We start from the raw sequence: 27,014 nt of genomic DNA, 5'->3' as shown, positions 1-27,014 counted from the left end.
TATGGAGCGAAGGAAATAGGCGACGTTTCGGGCCAAAACCCTTTTTCAGACGTCTCATTATTCTCATTGGTGAGTGTGGAGATCTGGAAGCCTTAGGCGAATTGAATTGTTCGTGACTTTCTTTCTTTTTTTCTTTATTTATTTGAGCGCGAGACATTCTGTGATCAGCGTGAGAATTGCGTGAAATGCGTGAGTCTCACGCTCAGTGCGTGAGTTGGCAGCCCTGAAAGAGGGGCGGCGGGGAGAGGGGAGATGGGGAGGGGGGAGATGGTGAGGGTGGAGAAGTGTGGGGGGAGATGTGTGAGGGGAGGGGGAGATGGGGAGAGGCTAGATGGGGAGATGGAGATGGAGAGGAGATGGAAGGGGATTTGGAGGGAAAATGGAGATGAGGCAGGAGGTGGTGGATGGCGACCCCTCCCCCTTCCTCCCTCTTGACCAAAGACGGACACAAGATGCTGGAGTAACTCAGCGGGACAGGCAGCGTCTCTGGAGAGAAGGAATGAGCGATGTTTCAGGTGGGGAACCTTCCCGCCATCTTGTCCACCTGCCCCGCTGCGAGGCGGGCCGGAGCGCGCAGGCGCGGTGCGGAGCGGAGCGGGGCGGAAGTGATGGTCGAGCCGGCCGTTGCGGGGCGGGGCGCCGGAAGCGTCTGCAGCGTCGGCGGGGGGCGGGGGCGGGGGTTGGGCTCGCGCAGGCGCGGTGCGGAGCGGGGCGGAAGTGATGGTCGAGCCGGCCGTTGCGGGGCGTTGCGTTGCGGGGCGGGGCGCCGAAGCGCCTGCAGCGTCGGCGGGGGGCGGGGGCGGGGGTTGGGCTCGCGCAGGCGCGGTGCGGAGCGGGGCGGGGCGCCGGAAGCGTCTGCAGCGTCGGCGGGGGACGGGGGCGGGGGGCGGGGGTTGGGGGTTGGGCTCGCGCAGGCGCGGTGCGGGCCGAGCCGGCGGAGCGTGGATCAAAGATCTTTGGACGTGGGTCGGCGCCATGTACCGGGTGGAGGAACGCGGGCTGAGCAACACCACCTCTTACCGCCTCTACCTCAGTGAGTGCCCGCCTGGCAGGGGGAACACGGAGCGGGAGGGGGGGAAGAGAGCGGCATAGAAGGTGGATGGAGGAGAGGGTCGAGGGTGGATGGAAAGGAGGGAGGTGGTAGAAAGGAAGGTGGAGGTGAGGAGGGATAGAGGGGAGGATGACGTGGAGGAGGAGGAGGAGGAGGAGAGGGTGGAGGTGAGGTTGGAGGGGGTAGGGATGGTTGTAGAAGGGGGTGGAGGAGGTAGAGTGGAGGATAGTATCGCCTCAGCGCAGAGGGAGAAGAGGTGGGAAGAGACTGGAGACCTAAGACTTTTGCCTCCATCACAGTGAGGAGATGTTGGGTGGACTCACTGTGGTGGATGTTAATATGTGTTTATTGTTGTTTTTTATTGTATTTTATTGTATGTATGACTGCTTCAATTTCGTTCAGACTTCGGTCTGAATGACATTAAAGGTTATCTTATCTTATCTTATCTTATAGATGGGGAGGTGGAGGAGGTAGAGTGGAGGGGGAGAGGGGAGGGTAGAAGGGAGGGTGGAGGACGTAGAGGAGAAATCATGGATGAGGTAGAGGGTAAAGCGTGGAGGAGGTAGAGGGGAAAGCGTGGAGGAGGTAGAGGGGAAAGCGTGGAGGAGGTAGAGGGGAAAGCGTGGAGGAGGTAGAGGGGAAAGCGTGGAGGAGAGCAATGGAGGAAGGATTGGAGGAGGGGAGGGGGAAGAGGAGATGGGATGGTGTGGAGGATAGGAGTTGGGGAGGGAATAAATGGGAGGTTGCAGAAGAAGGATGTGGGTAAAGGAGAGAGGTGGGGGTGGTGAGCAGACTGGGGTGGAGGGATGGGTAGTGGATTGGCGGGTATGAGTGGGGGACTAGAGGGGGTGTGCTGGGTTTGAGGGTGGTGGTGGAGGCGAGGGGGAAAGAGGAGGGGAGGGGTACCAGGTTTTAGAGGAAGCGGGGCGGGCGGGGAAGGGAGAGGAGACGGATGTGAGAAGGAAGGGGGGGAAATGGATGAGGGAGACGGGAAACGAGTGTGAATTTGAGGAAAGAGGAAGGAGTCTGGCCGGGGGGGGAGGGGGGGGGAGATAATTGGTGGCTGGAAAGAGGTGAGAGGCTGAATTGAGGAAAGAGAAAGCACTAGTTGGAGGGAGAGAGGGTGGGGAGGTTTGTAGGAAACCGGTTGGGTGATCTATCGGGCAGAGCGACAGGTTTTGTTAGAGATTAAGAAGGGTGGAGTTGGTAGTCGTTGTGAGGGTGGTGCGTGCTTGGTTTTGGAGATTTCATCGTACTTGTATCTGATTGTTGTCTTTTGCAGGGAATTCCCAGGGTCAGATCCTGTCTCCTTTCCATGACATCCCACTTTGGGCTTCAGAGTCACAGGTAATAAAATGACATCTCTTGCTCCATCCATCCACATCCTTTGCTCAGCATCTCTGGGGAGAGTCCTGGACCAGAGGGCACAGTCTCAGAATAAAAGGACGTACCTTTAGAAAGGAGATGAGGAGGAATTTCTTCGGTCAGAGGGTAGCGAAGCAGTGGAGTTCATTGCCACAGACAGCTGTGGAGGCCAAGTCAATGGATATTTTTAAGGCAGAGATTGACGGGTTTATGTTTAGTTTAGAGATACAGTGTGGAAACAGGCCTTTCGGCCCACCGAGTCCGCACCGACCAGCGATCCCCACACATCAACACTATCCTACTACTAGGGACAATTTAAGCATACGCCAATTTGCCTACATACCTGTACGTCTTTGGAGTGGGAGGAAACCAAAGATCTCGGAGAAAATCCTCAAGGTCACAGAGAGAACGTACAGGCAGCACCCATAGTCAGGATCGAACCCGGGTCTCCAGTTCTTGATGGGCTGAAAGGCCTAATTCTGATCCTAGAACATGAACTTATGTATGAGCAAAGCTTGAAGGTTTCCCTAACTGAATGAGTAGTCTCACATTCTCAACACCTTTCATTCCTCACCCTCCTACCCGCTGGCCCAGTGAGGCAGACGCTACAGAAGCTTGAATGCGGCTCAGGAACACCTCAGGAATCAGTACCCCATTCCTGCTTTCTCTCCATGACCCTTGATTCCGTAAAATGAAGCTTTGTACTATACCTGGGTACATGTAATAATGGGGCGGTGCAGCGGCGTAGCAGTAGAGATCAGGGTTCGATCCTAACTACAGGTGCCATCTCTTTGGAGTTGAATGAATGAAACTGTATCATGGCACGTGACATGTCACCATGAAATTCTTTGTTTTTGCGTGCCACACACAACGTGGGCAAAGAGTTGCCATGTAGAGAGCACCGACAAAGCCACAAAGTGTTTGGACGTTCTCTCTGACCAGGTGAGTTTGCTCCGGGTGCTCCGGTTTCCTCCCGCACTCCAAAGACGTGCACGATTGTAAGCTAATTGGTTTCCGCCTCGTATATCTAAACTAAACCAAACATCTTGAGATCAGATGTAGTTTTACGATGCAAGTGCGTATCCTCGTGACATAGAAAACACAGAAAAATAAGTGCCAGAGTAGGCCATTTGGCCCTTCAAGTCGGCACAGGCAGCCATTCAATATGATCATGGCTGATCATCCAAAATCACTACCCTGTTCCTGCTTTTTCCCCATATCCCTTGATTCCTTTAGCCCTTAGAGCTAAATATAAATCTCTTGAAAACATCCAGTGAATTGGCCTCCACTGCCTTCTGTGGCAGAGAATTCCGCAGATTCACAACTCTGGGTGAAGAAGTTTTGCCTCATCTCAGACCTAAATAGCCTACCCCTTATTCTTAAACATGGGGAACATTTTTCCTGCATCTAGCCTGTCCAATCCTTTAGGAAGTTGATACGTTTCCACAAGAAATGTAGAAGGTCATTCAGCCTGTGCTGGGTCGCTGAGCAATCCCATTCCGTGCTTCATTCACCTTACACTTTTCTCCCTCGTGTGCCCATTAGTACCATCTGATTTTTTTCTTTCCCCACCAGACACTTCCAGCAGCATAATCTAGCCCTGTAACAAACCTTCCATCGTGCCTCCGGGATGCGAGAAGAAACCTGAGCACGCGGGTAAACCCGTGCAGTCACTGGAAAAGTGGGGTAAACTCCACAGATGGGGGCTGGAGGCCAGAATTGAACCTCTATTTTGTTCCTGTCCCCGATTTGTTACATCCAACTTGTATAAAGATTCGTAAACCGGACTGCAAAGGCTTGAGTGCTGAGGATTGAGTGCTGGAGTAGCTCAGCGGGTCAGGCAGCATCTCCGGAGAACGTTTAGATTAGTTTATAGTTGCGTTTACCGAGGTACAGTGAAAAGCTTTTTTGTTGCGTGCCAACCAGTCAGCGGATAAACAGTAGCTGAGCACAATTGTGCCATCCACAGTTTACAGATACATGATAAAGGAAATCACATTTAGTGCAAGATAAAGTGCAATGAAAGATAGTTTGAAGGATAATAAGGCAGATAATAGGTCAAGACTACTTGGGATAGGAAAGATTTAGAGGGATACGGGCCAAAAGTGAGCATGTGAGACTAGTATAGATGGGGAATCTTGGTCGACAGGAACAAATTAGGTCGAAGGGTTTGTTTCCATAGATAGACATAAAATGCTGCAGTAACCCTGCAGGTGATAATAATAATAATAATACAATTTACTGTCATTGTAAATATATACAACAAAATTTCAGGCGCACTGCCCGAGCGGAACTCTAACGTATCAGATAAATAATAACGAATAACAAAACGGCAAGAAAACGTCGTCATAATGGGCAATATTTCAGTGTAGTGTTGTGGCAGTACAAAATATTGGCTCTGGGGGCTGTGTGTTCAGTTCAGAGTGGTGATGGCCTTGGGGTAGAAACTGTTTGTTAATCTTGTGGTGTGTGATTTGATGGACCTGTAACGCTTTCCTTAGAGCAAAAGGGCAAACAAGTGATGTGCGGGTTGAGATGAGTCCTTTAGGATGTGTGATGCCTTCCGCAGGCAACGAGAGCTATCGATCTCTTCCAGGGCAGGCAGGTGTGTGTTGGTGATCTTCTGGGCTGTGTTGATGACTCTCTGCAGAGTCGTCTTGTCATCCGTAGAACTGTTGCTATACCATACCAGGATGCCATGTGTCAGGACACTCTTTATGGAGCAACGGTAGAATGACAGCATCTCTGGAGAAAAGGAATAGGCGACGTTTTGGGTCGAGACCCAAAATGTTTCCTTCCTGTTTGAGCCTATATGGCTGTTTTGCTTCAAGTGTTAGTGAATTAACACAGAGTAAAGTCCGGTTAAAGATTGTCTAAAGGTCTCCAATGTAGTGGGTAGTAGCTCAGGACTGCTCTCCCATCTTGTTGGCAGGATGGTTGGTAATGACGTTTTGGGTCTGGACCCTTCTTCAGCTTGAGTCGACAAGTGCTGTTATAATCTGCAACCCTTAAATATGGTTTCATTTGCAGACATTTTGCAATCGTGTTGCTTCCCAGCTAAAGGCGTTGCTTTGATAGTTCATTGCATAGTTACTTCATAGCTAATCTTAAAGAAATAGTACCATTCATTTATTGCTGTGATTACTCTGACCTTTGGTACCTGTTTAAGTATGTGTATGTGTCAGCAGGCAAAATGGTGGGTCTCTAATAAATTGTGTTCGCTAATACTTAACTGTGAATTCCCCTGCAGAATGTGTTTAACATGGTTGTTGAAGTTCCTCGTTGGACCAATGCCAAGATGGAGGTAATTCTACATTTTTGTCCATTAATATGTCATTTGGTTTTTAAATAACTTGCCATTTGTTCTCATTTCAAGCTATTCTTTAACACTCTAAAGTTGTATTGAGTGTGTTACAGGTCCACCACTGATTTTCCGGCCCCCTTGGTTCCAGAGCTTTGCCATTTATTATCCGTCTTGCCGGGCCAACAGAGGGGGGCCGAGATACAGACCCGCAATGTCGGCGATGGGAACGGATCTGCCGGCTCTGGCCGGGCCGTAGTTCCAGAGCCCCGGCCACAGCTGGCAAATTCGAACCGCCGAACAGCGCTGAAGTTCGGATGAGGTCGATATCGGCAGCCTCACCCGGCCTAGGCGCCACGTTTTCAGGGGAACTTCCCGGAAAGGTGGAGGGGGGGTCCAGATTAAATGAGGTGCTGAACCACCAGTAGCCGGAACATCGGTAGTGGACCTATATTGACATAGGAACTGAAGACTAGTGCAGCACATAAATAGACCCTTGGGCCCAACTCTTCAATGCAAACTAAGATATCCATCTATGCTAGTCCCATTTGCCTGCATTTGGACCCTATTCCATTAAGCCATTCCTATCTATGTAAATATCTATCCAAATATCTTGAACGTTGTAATTCTACATGTCTCAACCACTTCTTCTGGCTCGTGCCATACAATCACCACCCTCTTTGTGAAGAAGCTGGCCCACAGGTTCTCAATAATTTGTTCTCTACTCACCAGAAGCAGGTTTTAAATCAGCATCTGCTTTAGCTTTTTGCTTCTCCTCCCTGGGCAAAAGATGGTGGACCTCATTATATTTGAACCTCGTAATGTTATACAAATGATACACACACACAATGCTGGGGTAATTTAGCAAAGTATTACAATATCTAGGCCCAAGCCTTTAATGAAGTAGGAGGGAACTGCAGCTGCTGGTTTAAACTGAAGATAGACAAAAAATGCTGGAGTAACTCAGCGAGACAGACAGCATCAACAAGACAGCGGGACAGACAGACAACAGAGAAGGAATGGATGAAGTTTCAGGTCGGGACCCTCGTTCAGACTGAGTACAAAGTGTCTAGACGTAGTCCACTGAGACAATGTACACGAGTCGCTCGGCATTGGCGGCATTTTCAAATTCCAAATTTCTATGTGCAGCTGACCATAAAAGCTAGTTGATGGGTAAATGTAAAAAGGAACTGCAGATGCTGGTATCGACTGAAGATAGACACAAAATGATGGAGTAACTCAGCGGGTCAGGCAGCATCTCCGGAGAAAAATGGACAGGTGACATTTCGGGATGGGACCCTTGTTCAGACTGATTGTAGCTGGGGGGGGGGGGGGGGGGGGGGAGCTGGAATTGAGGGGGGAAAAACAGCAAATTGCTGGATACTTGCATGCCTTAAAATGGTGTCTGGGTTCTGATGGTTGAAGTTGTCTTTCACCGCCTTCTGTTTGATAAATTCATACGTGATAGAAGCAGAATTAGGCCATTCGGCTCATCAAGTCTGCTCCGCCATTCAATCATGGCTGATCTAGCTTCCCCTCTCAACCCCACTCTCCTGCCTTCTCCTCATAACCTGTGACATCCATACCAGTCAAGAATCTATGTATCCCTGATGTAGATGAAGTTTAGCTTTTCCTCAACGTCATTTTCCCCACATGGCTTCATAATCTAAGTTAATTTCTTGATTTGACATCTGGGATTAATGGTTTACACAGAAATGCTCCTCACATATTACAGCAGGGAGGTTGTGGTTTAGGATTACACAGAAATGCTCTTCACATATTACAGCAGGGAGGTTGTGGTTTAGGAGAGGGGAGGATCTGTTGGTCTATGATTAGTTTCGGAGAAAACTAATGGGAGCGTGTAGGAAGGAACTGCAGATGCTGGTTTAAACCGAAGATAGACACAAAAAGCTGGAGTAACTCAGCGGGGCAGATAGCATCTCTGGAGAGAAGGAATGGGTGACGTTTCGGGTCGAGACCCTCCTTCAGATGGAAAGTCACAGGAAAGGGAAACGAGAGATATAGACGATGACGTAGAGAGATAAAGAACAATGAATGAAAGATATGCAAAAAAGTAAGGACGATAAAGGAAACAGGCCTTTTTTAGCTGTTGGGTGTAAACGAGAAGCTGGTGCGATTCGGGTGGGGGAGCGATGGAGAAGGAGGGAATGCAGGGGTTACTTGAAGGTAGAGAAAACAATATTCATACCTCTAAGCTGCCCAAGCGAAATACGAGGTGCTGTTCCTCCAATTAGCGTTTAGCCTCACTCTGATAACGGAGGAGACCCAGGACAGAAAGGTCAGCGTGGGAATGGGAGGGAATTAAAGTGTCTAGCAACCAGGAGATCAGGTATGTCTAGGCGGACTGAGCAAAAGTGTTTATCGAAACGATTGTCCAGTCTATGTTTGGCCTCACCGATGCATAAGACTCCACATCCTGAGCAACGAATACAGTAGACGAGGTTAGAGGATTTGCAAGTGAACTTCAGCCTCAGGCTGGAATGTCCAGGCAGCCAGCCAACCGTGATTGCTGGTGTTTGCTATTGTTTCTGATTGTAAAGTCGCTTGCCAAAGGCAAGCCAACCAATCCCCAACGAACTGCTTGCCAATGAAGCTGAACCCTGGCCAAACAGTCGGCACGGTGGCGCAGCGGCCTGCCTTACAGCGCCAGAGACCCGGGTTCAATCCTGACTACGGGTACTGTCTACGGAGTTTGTATGTTCACCCCGTGACCCGCTTGGTTTTTCCCGGGGTCCTCCGGTTCCCTCCCACACTCCAAAGACGTACAGGTCTGTAAGTTAATTGGCTTTTCTAAGGATTGTAAATCGTCCCTCGTGTAGGGGGGATTGCTGATGGGCGGGCCGAAGGGCCTGTTTCCACCGCTGTACCTCTAATCTAAATAAACTAAAGTGTGATATCCTGACCCTTGCATTGGCAGGTGGCTCTATTACTAGTGAAACTGGATCCTTGCCAGGCCAGAGAGTCCTGCCTGGGGTGGGAGAGTCTAGTGGGAAAGTCCAGGACCAGAGGAATAAAAGGGTGTGCCTTTAGAAGGGAGGAGAGGAAGAATTTATTTATGTGTACGATGGAACTGCAGATGCTGGTAAAAAACCGGCACAAAAAACTGGAGTAACTCAGCGGGCCAGGCAGCATCTCTGGAGACTAAAGAAGGGTCTCGACACAAAACGTCACTCATTCCTTCTCTCTAGAGATGCTGCCTGCCCCCCTGAGTTACTCCAGTCTTTTGTGTCTATCTTAGGTTTAAACCAACAAATCAACAGTTCCTTCCTACATGCGCGCGTGTGTGAGTGTGTGAAGATATATACATGTGTGTGTTTATACACACACACACCGCAAAGACAAAAATATTGTCTTTTTTAAATCTATTTATGTTTCCAGAGATGCTGTCTGACCCGCTGAGTTACTCCAGCACTTTGTGTTCTTTTGTGTATTAGTCAGCATCTGCACTCCATGGTTTCTCCATATAGAGTGCATGGCATTGAGATGGAACAGGTAGGTTTAAAGCAGATTTACGAGGTATTTTTTGTTTGTTGCCATGGCAAGCTGCGATGCGAGGTGAATACAATAGAATGCTCTCCGTGGTGCTTCTGTGTTAATTGGTGACCGTCTCTGGGGACGTGCCGGATTTCCCTCGTGTCTAGTGCCTGCTGTTAACCGGCACGTCAGCTGCCGTTGCTGGCGTCGGACAACGGACAATGTTTCTTCACCAAACTTCTGTTTTCAGATTGCAACAATGGAACCCTTGAATCCCATTAAGCAAGACATTAAAAAGGGGAACCTGCGATTTGTGGCAAATATTTTCCCTTATAAGGGATATATTTGGAATTACGGTGCCCTGCCGCAGGTGAGTGCGATTAAATTGTTCTTGCACGTGCAAATAGCTACATTTGACTTGATTCAGATGAGTCAGCTCTTCACTTTGATGTAGGTACTGCAATGGTTTAGTCATACAGCGTGGAAAAACATGCCCTTCAGCCCAACTTGCCCACGCCGAACCACATGCCCTACCCATCTATATTATATGTTCCACCTGCCTGCATTTGGCCATATCCCTCGAAACCTGTCCTATCCTTATATCTGTTCCAATGTTTTAGAAACATAGAAAAATAGGTGCAGGAGTTAATTGGCTTGGTATGAATGTGAAATTGTCCCTAGTGTGTGTGTGGATTGTGTTAGTGTGCGGGGATCGCTGGTCGGCGCGGACTTGGTGGGCCGAAGGGCCTGTTTTTGTGCTGTATCTCTAAACTAAATGTGCAAATTCCACCCAGACAGCACCCAGGGTCAGGATCAAACTCGGGTCTCTGGCAATTTGAGACAGCAGCTGAAAGGGGTGGGAAAATATTGCTATCTTAAAAATGTATAACATCCATGTAAATACTGATACGATTGTGCCCGTGTTACATTCTCGTTTATTGGTGATATCCTATTACCACTTGAAATGCATTTCCTCGCTTCCGTTATTGTTCCTATTATTAGAGGTTTTGATTTTTAGATAGGAACTCTGAGGCAAAGTGCTAAGTTGGGGAAAGGCTGATTACAACAGTGTAAGGCCGGAGCTGGTGAGGGTCACTTGGCGGCCACTGTTATTGGATCAGTCTTCATCTGACGTGGGAGTCATTTAAAGGCCAGTAGGTTAGAAGTCAGGCCCAGCATCTTCGGGTGAGGGACAAGGGGACAAGTAATAGCTTTTTAGTTTATCTCCGTGTCGAGATGCAGCGCAGCAACAGGCCCTTCGGCCCACCGAGTCCGTGTCGACCAGAGATCCCCCTACACTAGCACTATCCTAAACACACTAGGAACAATTTAGAATTTTACCAAGCCAATTAGCCAACAAACAGATATACGTCTTTGGAGTGCGGGAGGAAAACCAGAGCTCCCGGAGAAAACCCATGCAGTCACGGGGAGAACATGCAAACTCCGCACAGTCAGCACCCGTAGTCAGGCTTGAATCTGGGTCACGTTCCAAAGACGTGCAGGCTTGCAGTTTAATTGGCTTCTATAAAATGTGCCTCGTGTGTGGGATAGAACTAGTGTATGGTGATCGTAGTCAGGGTGGACTCGGTGGGCCGAAGGGTATGTTTTCACACCATATCTTTAATACTAAAACTAAAACTAATTTATGTGTCTTGGTTTGAGTTGAGTTTATTGTCAAGTGTGCCAAGGTACAGTGAACCTTTGTTGCGTGTTATCCAGTCAGTGAAAAGACAACACATGATTACATTCGACCCATCCACAGTGTACAGAGATACGTGATAACGGGAATAACATGAATAACGTTTAGTGCAAGACAAAGCTGGTAAAGTCCGATCAAAAATAGTCCGAGGGTCTCCAATGAGGTGGATAGTAGTTCAGGACCGCACTCTAGTTGTGGTCAATCCAGTCCATCATCGGCTCTGACCTTCCTTCCATCGAGGGGATTTATCGCAGTCGCTGCCTCAAAAAGGCTGGCAGTATCATCAAAGACCCACAACATCCTGGCCACACACTCACCTCCCTGCTACCTTCAGGTAGAAGGTACAGGAGCCTGAGACTGCAACAACCGGGTTCAGGAATAGCTATTTCCCCACAGCCATCAGGCTATTAAACCTGGCTCGGACAAAACTGATTATTAATAACCAATTATCTGTTATTTGCACTATCATTTTATTTATTCATGTGTGTATATATTTATATTATAGTATATGGACACACTGATCTGTTTTGTAGTAAATGCCTACTATGTTCTGTGTGCTGAAGCAAAGCAAGAATTTCATTGGCCTATCAGGGACACATGACAATAAACTCAGTTGAACTTGAACTTGAACTTGAACTTGGTGAATACTGTAGACTGAATAGTTAAACCAGTACTTTCCCTGTAACTCCTGCTTTGCTTTTCTCTCTCCAGACATGGGAAGACCCCAAGCACACCGATGAATTGACTGGATATGTTGGAGACAATGATCCTATTGATGTCTGTGAAATCGGAACCAAAGTATGGCAGCTTTCAGCTGGTGTTTAGAAAATATCTTCTGTTAAAATGTGCATGAAGGAAGATAGACACAAGATGCTGGAGGAACTCAGTGGGACAGGCAGCATTTCTGGGGATAGGAAGGGTCACCCATTCCTTCTCTCCAGAAATGCTGCCTATCCCGCTGAGTTACTCCACCATTTTGAGTCTACCTTCTGTTAAAATATGTGTGAAGGGACAGTTACCTGTGAAGTCTTTTACCTCTATTCGGTTCAGTCACTTGAAGGTCGTCACTTGCAACTTACTGTTCCAAGTGTATCCCTGACTATCCTCGAACATTACAGTTTAGTTTAGAGATACAGTGTCGACACAACACCTTCGGCCCACCGGGTTCGCGTCTTAACCAACCTGATCGCCCGGTTGCTCAGCACTTCAACACCCCCTCCCATTCCCAATCTGACCTTTCTGTCTTGGGCCTCCGCCATTGCCAGAGTCAGGCCCAGCGCAAATTGGAGGAACAGCACCTCATATTTTGCTTGGGTAGTTTACCCCAACATTGACCTCTAATTTCAGATAGCCCTTGCTTTCTCCCTCCCACCTTCCCAGTTCTCCCACCAGTCCTACTGTCTCCGCCTACTTCCTTTCTTTTTCCCGTCTGAAGAAGGGTCTTGACCCGAAACGTCACCTATTCCTTCGCTCCATAGATGCTGCCTCACCCGCTGAGTTTCTCCAGCATATTTTGTCTACCTTCGATTTTCCCAGCATCTGCAGTTCTTTCTTAAACGCACCACAGCCTGGGATGCGAGTGCAGGCGCCAGGATAAATAAAGTGAGTGTGAAGGTTTGGCAAATCAGACATTCCACAAGATGTCTTCCTCCAGCAAAGTCTGACTCTTCAGAGGAATGGGAGAAATAGATTGGGTAACCGCTTTAGTCTTTTGCCCAGTAGGGGAATCTAGAGCCATTGGTCATACGTTTAAGGTGAGGTGAGGGGATGGGAGGGAGAGATTGCCCATAATTTTAAACACCCTTATGGGCCTCTCCCGCTTAGGCGATTTCTTTTAGGCGACTGCCAGCGGCTAGGACAATGGAATTCACCAAAGTCAGCACCAGCGACAACCTACGTCACCTGGCGACAACCTACGTTAACCTGGCAACAATCTACAACAGCACCTATGACTGTTGTCTGTTTGTCTTTTTGCACAAAGTCCGCGAGCATTGCCACTTTTAATTTCACTGCACATCTCGTATGTGTATGTGACGAATAAACTTGACTTGACAACCTATGACAGCCCAAATTAACCATATAACCATATAACAATTACAGCACGGAAACAGGCCATCTCGGCCCTACAAGTCCGCGCCGAACAATTTTTTTTTTCCCTTAGTCCCACCTGCCTGCACTCATACCATAACCCTCCATTCCCTTCTCATCCATATGCCTATCCAATTTATTCTTAAATGATACCAACGAACCTGCTGCCACCACTTCCACTGGAAGCTCATTCCACACCGCTACCACTCTCTGAGTAAAGTAGTTCCCCCTCATGTTACCCCTAAACTTCTGTCCCTTAATTCTGAAGTCATGTCCTCTGGTTTGAATCTTCCCTATTCTCAAAGGGAAAAGCTTGATCACATCAACTCTGTCTATCCCTCTCATCATTTTAAAGACCTCTATCAAGTCCCCCCTTAACCTTCTGCGCTCCAGAGAATAAAGACCTAACTTATTCAACCTATCTCTGTAACTTAGTTAAATTGTTGGCACTGTATCCGAATAATTTTCAACGTGTTGACATTTTTTTCGGCTGTCGCCTAAAAAGATCGCCTAAGTGGGACAGGCCCATTACTAATAAAGAATTTGTCAATCTCTGCTTTAAAAATACCCAATGACTTGGCCTCAACAGCCATCTGTGGAAATGAATTCCACAGATTCACCACTCTCTGGCTCAAAGAACAATTCCTCCTCATCCCCTTTTTCTAAAAGAATGTCCTTTTATTCCAAGGCTGTGCCCTCTGGTCCTGGGCTCTCCCACGAGTGGAAACATCCTCTCCACATCCACTCCATCCCAGCCTCTCTTTTGAGATTTGCTTGTCTTGACAGTGAAAGGTCGGCTCCTAGACACAGCCTGGGACGATTGAATGCTTTTGGTTTTGTTCCATTTGTTTGTTCTCAGGTGTGCACAAGAGGTGAGGTGATCCAGGTTAAAGTTCTGGGGACTCTGGCTTTGATTGATGAAGGTGAAACCGACTGGAAAATTATTGCCATTGATATCAAAGATCCTGAGGCAGATCAATTTAATAGTAAGTTCACGCGGGCTTTTACCTGCCTAACTCATGCACTCCTGGTGGGCGACGCGGTAGAGTTGCTGCCTCACAGCGCCAGAGACCCGGGTTCTTTACCATCTCTGCCACGGAAGGCAGTGGAGCCCAATTCACTGGGTGTATTCAAGAGAGAGTTAGATTTAGCTCTTGGGGCTAACGAAATCAAGGGATATGGGGAGAAAGCAGGAACGGGGTACAGATTCTGGATGATCAGCCATGGGCATATTGAATGGGGTTGCTGGCTCAAAGGGCCGAATGGCCTACTCCTGCACCTACTTTTCTGTTCGATCCTGACCTCGGCTGCTGTCTGTATGTCCGTTCTCCCTGTGACTGCGTGGGTTTTCTCCGGGTGCTCTGGTTTCCTCCCACACTCCAAAAGACTGCAGGTTTGCAGGTTAATTGGCTTCAGTAAAATGATAAATTATCCCTAGTGTGTGTAGGAGGATAGTGTAAGTGTGCGGGGTGATTGCTGGACTCGGTGGGCCGAAGGACCTGTTTCCACGCTGTAACTCCAAAGTCCTAAAGTCCCAGAGCCAGCACATCCTTCCTCAGATATGGCGCCCATAATTGCTCGCAATACTCCAAATACGGCCTTATCAGCGCCTTATAGAGCCTCAGCATTACATCCCTGTTTTTGTATTCCACTCCTCTTGAAATAATTGCCAGCATTGAGTTTGCTTTCTTTCCTACCAATTCCACTTGCAAGTTGGCTTTTTGGGAATCCTGCACCAGCACTTCCAAGTCCATTTGCACCTCCGATTTCTGGATTCTCTTCCCATTTATAAAATAGTCTTCGTCACGGTTGTTCACAGTGATGGGGATCATTGGTTATCTTTACGTTAGGAGACGTTAAATCTTTTATTTTAAACTTTGATGATGGTGCCACCCAGAGAAAGATCCAAATTACCGCACTTTTTGATTTTTCGCAACCAGATATCGATGATGTGGAAAGGCTGAAACCGGGATATCTTGCCGCCTCCGTTGACTGGTTCAAACGATACAAGTTGCCTGATGGTAAACCTGAAAACCAGTTTGCGTTCAACGCCGAATTCAAGGACAAGGTATTGTGGCTTCTGGTTCTCTACGCTGTTTTAAGGTAGTGCAGATTCTTCTTGTCCTTGGACTCGATTTCCAATCCATGCCCATCCTCCTACTCTCCTCGCATATATATGAGGGACCGGCGCGGTGGCGCAGCAGTAGAGTTGTCTTACAGCCCATGCAGCGCCGGAGACCCGGGTTCGATCCTGACTATGGGTGCTTGTCTGTATGGAGTTTGTACGTTCTCCCTGTGACCACGTGGGTTTTCACCGAGAGTTTTGGTTTCCACCCACACTCCAAAGATGTTCAGGTTTGCAGGTTAATTGGCTTGGTGTATGTGTAAAAAATAGTCCCGAGTGTGTGTAGGATAGTGTTAATGTGTGGGGATCGCAGGTCGGCGAGGACTCGGTGTGCCGAAGGGCCTGTTTCCACGCTGTATCTCTAAACTGAATATGTCCTGATCCATTTTACTTCTGTCTCATCATGACACAGAGGCGCAGCGGTAGAGTTGCTGCCTCACAGCGCCAGACACCAGGGTTCGATCCTGACTACGGGTGCTCTCTGTACGGAGTTTATTCATTCTCCCTGTGGGATTTCTCCGGATGCTCCGGTTTCCTTCCATATTCCAAAACGTCCAGGTTTGTAGGTTAATTGACTTCTGTAAGGATTGTAAATTATCCCTAGTGTGTCGGATATTGTTAGTGGACGGGGATCGCAGTGTGGCATGGACTCGGTGCACTGAGGGGCCTGTTTCCATGCTCTAAACTAAACTAAAGTTATACATGATTGATTACAATCAAGCCATCCACAGTGTACAGATACTGGATGAAGGGAATAACGTTTAGTACATAAAGTCCAGCAGAGTCCGATAAAAGATAGACCGAGGGTCTTCAATGAGGTAGATAGTAGCTCAGGGCCGACCGTTCTCTAGGATGGTTCAGTTGCCTGAAAACAACTGGGAAGAAACTCCCTGAATCTGGAGGTGTGTTTTCACACTTCTGTACCTTTTGCCTGAAAGGAGAGGGGAGAAGAGGGAGTGACCAGGGTGAGACTTGTCGTTGGTTGTGCTGGTGGCCTTGCCGAGGCAGCGTGAAGTGTTGTTTTTGATCCCACTGTGATATGTCTAACTGCTATAGACTTTGGCCTGTTTACGGAGTTTGCACGTTCTGCCTGTGACTGCCTGGGATTTCCCCTGGTGCTCCGGTCCCTCCCACATCCCAAACACGTGTAGATTTATAGGTTAATTGGCTTAAGTCCCTGGAGTGTGTGGGATAGAACGAGTGTACGGGTGATTGTTGATCGGCGTGGACTCTTCAGAGAAATACCGACTTTAGAGATGCAGCACGGACGCGGGCCCTTCGGCCCATTGAGTCCGTACCGACCATCATCCGACACACTAGGGACAAATTACATTGTTACAGAAACCAATGATACTTTTAGATAAGCTCATGCATATGCAGGAAGCAGAGGGATATGGATTATGCACAGGCTGGTAAGAGTTGGTCTTGTCGTCGTGTTTGGCATGGACTTTGTGGGCCGAAGGGCCTGTTCCTGTGCTGTAGGAAGGAACTGCAGATGCTGGCTTAAACTGAAGATAGACTCAGAATGCTGCAGTAACTCAGCGGGACAGGCAGCTTCTCTGGGGAGACGGAATGGGTGATTCACAACCCTCTGTGTGAAAAAGTTTTTCCTCGTCTTCGTTCTAATTGGCTTACCCCTTATTCTTAAACTGTGGCCTCTGGTTCTGGACTCCCCCAACAGCGGGAACATGTTTCCTGCCTCTAGCGTGTCCAAACCCTTAATAATCTTGTATGTTTCAATATGATCCCCTCTGATCCTTCTAAATTCCAGTGTATACAAGCCCAGCTGCTCTATTCTATCAACATATGACTGTCCCGCCATCCCGCTTTCTTCAGTGCAGCAGGCAGTGAAGAAAGCGAATGGTATGTTAGCATTCATAGCAAAAGGATTTGAGTATAGGAGCAGGGAGGTTCTGCTGCAGCCGTACAGGGTCTTGGTGAGACCACACCTGGAATATTGCATACAGTTTTGGTCTCCTAATCTGAGGAAAGACATTCTTGCCATATAGGGAGTACAGAGAAGGTTCACCAGACTGATTCCTGGGATGTCAGGACTTTCATATGAAGAAAGACTGGATAGACTCGTCTTGTACTCGTTAGAATTTAAAAGATTGAGGTGGGATCTTATAGAAACTTACAAAATTCTTAAGGGGTTGGACAGGCTAGATGCAGGAAGATTGTTCCCGATGTTGGGGAAGTCCAGAACAAGGGGTCACAGTTTAAGGATAAGGGGGAAATCTTTTAGGACCGAGATGAGGAAAACACTTTTCACACAGAGAGTGGTGAATCTCTGGAATTCTCTGCCACAGAAGGTTGTTGAGGCTAGTTCATTGGCTATATTTAAGAGGGAGTTAGATGTGGCCCTTGTGGCCGAATGGCCTACTCCTGCACCTATTTTCTATGTTTCTAACATATGACAGTCCCGCCATCCCGGTAATTAACCTTGTGAACCCACGCTACACTCCCTCAATAGCAAGGCAAGGCAAGTTTATTTGTATAGCACGTTTCAACAACAATAATTCAAAGTGCTTTACATAAAACATTATAAGCATTGGAAAGAAACACATATGAAATGACATTTAGATGTAAAACGATTATTAGATTATTCAGATAAAATAATTACAAAATTAAAAGCAATCAAATAACATATTTAAAATAGAATAAAACCAGGAATCGAAGTTACAGTGCAATATAGGTAATTAATAAATTGTATTGTTTACTGAAAGGCAGCGGCAAACAGAAAAGTCTTCAGTCTAGATTTAAAAGAGCTGAGAGCTGCAGCAGACCTGCAGTTTTCTGGGAGTTTGTTCCAGATATGTGGTGCATAAAAACTAAATGCTGCCTCTCCATGTTTAGTTCTGACTCTGGGGACACAGAGCAGACCTGTCTCAGACGATCTGAGAGGTCTGGGTGGTTCGTAGCTAAGCAGAAGATCAGAAATGTATTTTGGCCTTAAACCATTCAGTGCTTTGTAAACCAACAGTAGTATTTTGAAATCAATTCTTTGAAAGACAGGAAGCCAGTGTAAAGACCTCAGACTGGAGTAATGTGATCTACTTTTTTGGTCTTAGTGAGGACTCGAGCAGCAGCGTTCTGAATTAACTGCAGCTGTCTGATCGACTTTTTAGGGAGACCTGTAAAGACACTGTTACAGTAGTCGAGCCTGCTGAAGATAAATGCATAGACAAGTTTTTCCAAATCCTGCTGAGACATAAGTCCTTTAATCCTTGATATATTCTTTAGGTGATAGTAGGCTGACTTTATGACTGTTTTTATGTGGCTGTTGAAGTTCAGGTCTGAGTCCATGACTACTCCTAAGTTTCTGGCAAGAATGTCTTTCCTCAAATTCCCGCAACAATCCCCCACTCTGTACGTACCCTCATGAGCTGTCTGCTCGACAAGCGGCCTGTGGGTTGATTGCCATTGGAATTACTAGTTGAGCAGGTGCGTTGAAGTTTATTAACACAGTTAATGAAATAGTTTAAGAAACAGTTAGACGGGTACATTGATAGGACACGTTTGGAGGGATATGGACCAAACGCAGGCAGGTGGGACTAAAGTAGCTGGGACATGTGTGGGCGAGTTGGGCCAAAGGGCCTGTTTCCACCCTCTATCACCCTGACTCTAACACACAATGTCTTTGCTTTCAGGACTTTGCCATGAAGGTGATCAAAAGCACACATGCTTTTTGGAAAGCTCTGATAATGAAACAATCCCCAACTAAAGGAATCAACTGGTAAGTGTTACAATGACTGATGAAATGGAGATAACACAGGCTAATCTAAAGGGAATATTACACTTTGTTGTCATGCATGATCTTAACGTGACCTGTTGTTAATTGTTGTTTGGACAACTTATGTGGGGACAGATTGAAGAGTCTGTGCACTGGCTGTGAAAGGGTTGAATCTTTTGTGTTGGAAATGGGTATTCTGTGTTTGCCATCAACATCTGTCAAGAGTGTCGCAGCGTTAGAGTCGCTACCTCACAGCGCCAGAGACCCGGGTTTGATCCTGACTACGCGTGCTGTCTGTACGGAGTTTATACATTCGCCCTGTGACCAAGTGGGTTTTCTCCGGATGCTCCGGTTTCCTCCCACATTCCAAAAACGTGCAGGTTTGTAGGTTAATTGGCTTCTGCAGGAATTGTAAATTCTCCCTAGTGTGTCGAATAGTGTTAGTGTGCGGGGATGGCAGTGTGGCACTGTCTCGGTGCACTGAAGGGCCTGTTTCCCTGCTCTAAACTAAACTAAAATTATACATGATTGATTACAATGTACAGATACTGGATGAAGGGAATAACGTTTAGTACATAAAGTCCAGTAGAGTCCGATAAAAGATAGACCGAGAGTCTTCAATGAGGTAGATAGTAGCTCAGAACCGATCGCTCTCTAGTTGGTGCGAGGAATGTTCAGTTGCCTGATAACAACTGGGAAGAAACTGTCCCTGAATCTGGAGGTGTGCATTTTCACACTTCTGTACCTTTTGCCTGAGAGGAGAGGGAAGAAGAGGGAGTGACCAGGGTGAGACTTGTCGTTGGTTATGCTGGCGGCCTTGCCGAGGCAGCGTGAAGTGTTGTTTTTGACCCCACTGTGATATGTCTAACTGCCCTAGCCTTTGGCCTGTTTACCAAACGTTCATTTCTTTTCACAGTACAAACACCACCGTGTCTGGCAGCCCGTCCCTGTGCTCTGAACCTGATGCTGCTACTCTTTTGAATAAAGTGAGTACACTGATCAAAAGGATACCCATTTCAACAGCAATCGTTTGCTGTTTGGTCTCGGATGCGAGCTGGTGACGTGTGCCTTGTAAATGCTACTATGTGGTCTCTAGAAGCAAAGAACCGCCGATGCTGGTTGATACCAACAATAGACACAACGTGGTGGAGTAACACTGCGGGTCAGGCAGCGTCTCTGGAGAAAAAGGATGGGTGACATTTTGAGTTGGGACCCTTTTTCAGAGCTGGTGACGTTTCAGTTGGGACACTTCTTCAGACTTGAGGGTCCTTACCCGAATCATCGTCCATCCCCTTTTCTACAGAAACTTTGTCCGGCCTCACAGAGTTACTTCAGCACTTTGTGTCTATTTGTGGTTTCTAGTGTATGTTAGTTGTGTCATACATTTGAAATACCTTCATCTACCTAGAGCATAACAGGAAACAGACAATTGTCTGATATTTGGACACGTTCACAAATTATAGGAGTAGAATTAGGCCATTCGGCCCATCGAGTCTACTCTGCCATTCAATCATAGCTGATCTCTGCTTTCTAATCCCACTTTCCTGCCTTCTCCCCATAACCCTTGACACCCGTTCTAATCAAGAATTTGTCCATCTCTGCCTTAAAAATATCCACTGACTTGGCTGATGTCTGTGTATGGAACGATTTGCAGGAGGAGGTAGTTGAGGCAGGTACTATAACAACATTTAAAAGATGTTTGGACAGGGACATGGATAGGAAAGGTTTAGAGGGAAATGTAATGGAAATGTCCTGAAGGCATTTCTGTTTTATCGTGAAGAGGTGCAGGATGTCCTACGATGTATGAAGGGAGATAAATCTCCCAAGCATATCAGGTATCGTGTATCAGATTTATGTACAAAATCATGAGAGGAATAGATTAGGTAGACTATTATAGACTAGGTCGAGTCTCTTGCCCAGTGAAGGGGAATCACGAACCAGAGGACATAGGTTTACAGTGGGGGGGGGAGATTTAATAGGAATCTGGAAGGTTACTGTTTTACACAACGGGTGGTGGGTGTGTGGAGCAAGCAGCTGGAGGAGGTAGTTGGGGCTGGGACTGTTGCAACGTTTAAGAAACATTTAGATAGGTAGACACAAAAAGCTGGAGTAACTCAGCGGGACAGGCAACATCTCTGGAGAGAAGGAATGGGTGACGTTTCTTCTGACTTCATTCTGAAGAAGGGTCTCGTCCCGTAAACGTCACCCATTCCTTAAGTCCAGAGATGCTGCCTGGCCCGCTGAGTTACGGTCTGTGAAACCGTGTGACCAAGGAGATGCGGCAAGACTGGAAGATGTCTCTAGGTGAAGAAGGGATACAAAGTAAAACCTGGGATTATAAACTCTGACTCCACCCACTGACTCTTCCAATACTTAGCCTTATTTCCCAGAATTAGGTTTGGGGAGATTTGAAATACAAAATCCATGGTATTTTTAATGAGAAATTTTAAATTGCAGGGTTAGTGAACCTGTATGAAAATAAGTATTTGTCAAGACAGCAAGTGGAAAGGAGGTGGGGTGCGAGTATGGTTATATATGCTGCTGCAACAAGGTTCATGGAACCAAATTTAATAACGTTCACAGGAGAACTGAATAATGGATAGAAGGTAGACACAAAATGCTGGAGTAAGTCAGCGGGACAGGCAGCAATGGTGGCCAATTAGGAAAAGGGGAGATGCAACGAGACCTGGGTGTCATGGTGCACCAGTCATTGAAAGTAGGCATGCAGGTGCAGCAGGCAGTGAAGAAAGCGAATGTTATGTTAGCATTCATAGCAAAAGGATTTGAGTATAGGAGCAGGGAGATTCTACTGCAGTTGTACAGGGTCTTGGTGAGACCACACCTGGAGTATTGCGTACAGTTTTGGTCTCCAAATCTGAGGAAGGACATTATTGCCATAGAGGGAGTGCAGAGAAGGTTCACCAGACTGATTCCTGGGATGTCAGGACTTTCATATGAAGAAAGACTGGATAGACTCGGCTTGTACTCGCTAGAATTTAGGAGATTGAGGGGGGGATCTTATAGAAACTTACAAAAATCTTAAGGGGTTGGACAGGCTAGATGCAGGAAGATTGTTCCCGATGTTGGGGAAGTCCAGGACAAGGGGTCACAGCTTAAGGATAGAGGGGAAATCCTTTAGGACTGAGATGAGAAAAACACTTTTCATACAGAGAGTGGTGAATCTCTGGAACTCTCTGCCACAGAAGGGAGTTGAGGCCAGTTCATTGGCTATATTTAAGAGGGAGTTAGATGTGGCCCTTGTGGCTAAAGGGATCAGGGGTATGGAGAGAAGGCAGGTACAGGATACTGAGTTGGATGATCAGCCATGATCATATTGAATGGCGGTGCAGGCTCGAAGGGCCGAATGGCCTACTCCTGCACCTATTTTCTATGTTTCTGTTTCTATCTCTGGAGAAAAGAAATGGGTGACGTTTCAGTTCGAGACCCTTCTTCAGTCTGAAGAATTGAAACATCACCCATTCCTTCTCTCCAGGGATGCTGCCTGTCTTTCTCAGTTACTCCAGCATTTTGTGTCTATCTTCGATTTAAACCAGCATCTGCAGTTCTTTCCGACACATGAAAATGTATAGGACAGGTTTAGAGGGATATGGGCCAAATGCAGGCAGGTGAGACTAGTGTAGATGGGATATGTTGGTCAGCAATGGGGCAATTTTGGCCGAAGGGCCACATTTTATTTTTTTTAAGTTTCCGCTTCCGGCGCTGAGCCAGCCAACAGTCCATCGTCCGTTTCATATAGTTTGTGGGTTGTTTTTTTAATTGATCTGTTGGCAGATCAATTTCCCTCTCTGGATAAATAAAGTTCTATCGTACCGTATAAAAAAGAATCTTGGATTCGGGTGGAAGAATGTGGGAATCTGATGAAAGGGTCCCGGCTCAAAACGTCACCCATCCTTTTCCTCCAGAGATGCTGCCTGACCCGCTGAGTTCCTCCAGCCGTTTGGGCCTAACTGTGGGAGTAATTCTGATGGCTAGTTCTTTCAAAGACCAAGCTCCTTCTTCTTCTTGCGTATGGCATGCACAGCCTAAAGTTGTAGGACATGCCGGGTTGATTGCATTCGTCGAAACAGGGCGGACCAGGTGAAGGTTGCAGCCAAGCTCCTGTTATTGCTTTTGTTCCATTTGATGTTACGGTTAAAATTAAAACATTTCTAAACTTTTGTCTATTTTTGTGCAGTTGCCAGAATTTGGAATGGGCGACTCGACGGCAGCAAATCGTGAGTGGTTTCTGGACTCTCTCGTTGTTCCGTTAGTCAGTGGCACCTCCCCAGCACTTTTACTGAACTCTTTTATAATACTCGATTATAACTAAGAGATGGGATCATCTGGATTATGTACCATTTCCACAGTTCTCCCGTGGCGAATTCATTGTGCAATCTAATTGCATTGGACAATAAAGACCAAATGTCCATGCCAGGTATAGCTCACTTGGCAGGTCAAGAATAGGCTGGGTCACTGTGACAGCACAGTGGCACAGAGGTACAGTTGCTGCTTTACAGGGCCAGAGACCCAGGTTCGATCCTGTACGGAGTTTACAACTGCGACATGCGTGGGTTTTCTCCGGGTGCTCCGGTTTCCTCCCACACTCCAAAGAGGCACGGGTTTGTAGATGAATTGGCTTGGGTAAAATTGATTGTCCCTCGTGTGTGGAGGTGTAGGATAATGTCAGTGTGCGGGGATTGCTGGTCGGCGTGGACTCAGTTAGCCAAAGGGCCTGTTTCCGTGCTGTGTCTGCAAACTAAACTAACAAAAATGGATTTACATCACTTCAAAAGACACAGCGTTGTCTGTGGCAAGCGAAGCTGTTAAAAATTCAGTTCTAGTGCAATTGAAACCGGCTACCATATCACGGTTGATAAATTACTGTTAAAGTCTGTTCAGAACATAGTATTTTTGGTTAATTTCCAGTATTTTGCCCTTATATTTTCTGTAATATTACCCATGTCTGCAAGATGTCTTTTCATTGTGTTAGTACAGTTAGACCTCGTCAGAAATAAAAAGTAACGGAAATTCCCCTACTCTGGGCAAGAGACTGTGCGTATACTCGATCTATTTCTCTCATGATTTTTACATGATCACCCCTCATCCTCATGAGTTCCAAGGAAGAGTCCCGGCCTACTCAACCTCTCCCTGTAGCTCAGGCCCAATACATGCCCCTCGTGAACCAAAGCGCCTACAATACATTAAACATGGTTTTGGTGGATTGATCCCAGTATTGTAGTTGTCATAAGGTCGTATGTGATGGGAGCAACATCATGGCCCATCTACTCTGCCATTCAATCATGGCTGATCTCTCTCTCCCTCCTGACCCCATTCTCCTGCCTTCTCCCCACAACCCCAGACACCCGTACTAATCAAGAATCTATCTATCTCTGCCTTAAAAATATCCACTGACTTGGCCTCCACAGCCTTTTGTGGCAATGAATTCCAGATTCACCACCCTCTGACTAAAGAAATTCCTCCTCATCTTCCTATAGGAATTCTGAGGCTATGACCTCTAGTCCTAGACACTAGTGGAAACATCCTCTCCACATCCACTCTATCCAAACCTTTCACTATTCGGTACATTTCAATGAGGTTTGCCCCTCATCCTTCTAAAGTCCAGCGAGTAAAGGCCCAGTGCTGTCAAACACTCATCATATGTTAACCCACTAATTCCTGGGATCATTCTTGTAAACCTCCTCTGGACCCTCTTCAGAGCCAGCACATCCTTCCTCAGATATGGTGCCCAAAATTGCTCACCATATTCCACAAATGCGGCCAGACCCTCGTCTTTTTGAACCTCAGCTCTATGTTGTACTGGACCAGCTTGGCCAGAAGCCAGTTGCAAAATACAGTCTTCAGCTTGTTGCCTAGATAATGTTTTGTTTAGTTTGGAGATACAGTGCAGAAACAGGCCATACGGCCCCCCGAATCCGCACCGACTAGCGTTCCCCTCACATCGACACTATCCTGCACACACTGGGGACAATTTTACATTTATACCAAGCCACTTAGCCTACAAACCTAGTCAAGTGGTCAAACTGACTTGCGGCCGACCACTAAGTTATGGGGGAGTCCACTGTGGACTTTCTCCAAGGCAGACCCAGCCTGAAGCCCCATCCCCTGCACTACGTGGACAGACCTTGCTAAGTCTTCCTCGGCGTGGTTTCGTAACGCGTTTTTGACACGAGGAGCAACATTTGCACGTGCGTTTATTTGCCGTTTGTGTTTCTCCCTGCAGTGGACCTGTGGTGGTACGGGAAGAAGAATTGAGCGAGGTACTTGGTCTTGGCTGTTGTCGTCCAAATTCTTGCTGCTTCTCGGTTCAAAAAAAGGGATAAGCGAAGACTACTACTTAATGTACATCTGTGAAGAGTAGAATATACTTTGGATAATTATAAAGTGTGGCTCCCAATAAATAAATGTTCACTCTTGCTCAGTTTGTTCAATTTGATATTAATCAAGGTCCATGGTGGATTATGGTCAAGCTGTTACAATTACTCTCAAGTATGAACCTGCTAATCTCTTGGCAGAGCTCAGTAAAATGTCTATTTTGGGAACCTTCTGTTGTTGATGTGGGGCCTGTCCCTTGCAGATGTCAAATGTGATTATACTGGTTTGTGAGTGCTGACAATCCAGCTAGCTGACACACCAGCTAGTTAAAATTCCCTGGTTTATTTTGGCTTTTTTTTTAAAACAGAGGTTCTGGTGAGCTCCTGCAACACTGCATCCCTGGGTATTAGTCAATTATAACTAACGGTAACCTCGGTTCGATCCTGACTACGGTAGCTGTCTGTACGGAGTTTGTACGTTCTCACCGTGACGTCTGGTCTCCACACATGTCCCAAAGACGTACAGGTTTGTAGGTAAATTGGCTTGGGTAAGAATTGTAAATTGTCCCTAGTGTGTAGGGTAGTGAGTGTACGGGGCAAAAATTGCTTGCTAGTCGGTGCAGACTTGGTGGGCCTAAGGGCCTGTCTCCATGCTGTACCTGTAAAACTAAAAATCACGGTTAAGAGGCTCTTTCCAATGTGGAACTGACATGAAAAGGGGTCCTGACCCAAAACGCCACCTATCTCTCTTCGCCAGAGATGCTTCCTGACCTGTGCTACTGCAGCACTGTTTTATTTTGTAACCTATAAAGATACATTTAGAACACCTCAAATACTTAGAGATGAGCATGATCCTCATACACCCAGTGTGTGGAAATACCAGCATCTGCAAATTCCAGACAATCATTATCACTTCCCGATCAACCACCCACCAAGACACAAATATTGACCCTGCACTAACTTCCTGCTTCTTTCACCATCTGGCCTTCTGAGGGTCATGAGGATTAGACTATAAACTGGCTGGTCGGTGCGGACTCAGTGGACCGAAGGACCCGTTTCCGTGCTGCATCTCTAAACTGTACGCCACAGTAACGGGCCCACAATGTTTGTGCCGAACATGATGCTAAATCAATCTCTGCCTGCAATGTGATCCATAATCCCTCCTTTCCTTACCTATCCATAAAGAATGTGTCAATGTGGATCGGGCATCTATTTCACCAACCATCCAAAACATTCAGCCCCTGCAACGCACAATGGCCATGGTGCTTACCATCTACAGGATGCACCAAGGCTGCTCCAGCAGGCTCTCCCAAACCTGGTTTTCTTTCCAACAAGGATGAGCAGCAGGTACATGGAAGCCTAAAATGACTCTAAACCCTAAAATTCCCAATATAACCACAGAGAAAGTACCATCACCAAGGATTGCAGCAATTCAGAAACGTGGCACATTAAGATGGCAGCATGTAGATATGGTAGTAAAGGCGGTGCCTGATATGCTTGCCTTCATTGCTGGGGGGGGGGGGGGGGGGGGGGGGGATTGAGTATAAGAGTCAGGATGCAGCTCTATAGACTTTAGAAACAGCGTGGACACAGGCCCTTCGGCTCACCGAGTCGACACCGACCAGCGATCACCCCCGGTATGCACGCACTATCCACACGAGGGACAATTATAATTTTTAACCAAAGCCAATTAACCTACAAACCTGCACGTCTTAGGAGTGTGGGAGGAAACCAGAGCACGCAGAGAAAATCCACGTGGTCACAGGAAGAACGTACAAACTCCGTGCAGACAGCGCTCGTTGTCAAGATTGAACCTGTGTCTCTG

General features: G+C 47.0%; 1 protein-coding gene across 1 annotated transcript; it reads left to right on the top strand.

Annotated features, from left to right (window-relative positions):
- The first annotated feature begins 901 nt into the window (after nucleotides 1–901).
- On the top strand, nucleotides 902–25,292 carry ppa1 (inorganic pyrophosphatase 1). The gene is made up of 11 exons (XM_033034416.1): nucleotides 902–1,033; nucleotides 2,334–2,398; nucleotides 5,667–5,720; nucleotides 9,463–9,582; nucleotides 11,623–11,709; nucleotides 13,859–13,985; nucleotides 14,940–15,067; nucleotides 18,775–18,860; nucleotides 19,774–19,843; nucleotides 23,053–23,092; nucleotides 25,099–25,292. Exons 1-11 carry the CDS (start codon nucleotides 976–978, stop codon nucleotides 25,128–25,130), a joined length of 867 nt encoding a protein of 288 aa, XP_032890307.1. The 5' UTR covers nucleotides 902–975; the 3' UTR covers nucleotides 25,131–25,292.
- The last annotated feature ends 1,722 nt before the right edge of the window (nucleotides 25,293–27,014 follow it).

This window comes from Amblyraja radiata, chromosome 15 (genome assembly GCF_010909765.2).
Source record: "Amblyraja radiata isolate CabotCenter1 chromosome 15, sAmbRad1.1.pri, whole genome shotgun sequence".
Lineage (NCBI taxonomy): Eukaryota > Metazoa > Chordata > Chondrichthyes > Rajiformes > Rajidae > Amblyraja > Amblyraja radiata.
This window is presented reverse-complemented; position numbering and strand designations above follow the sequence as displayed.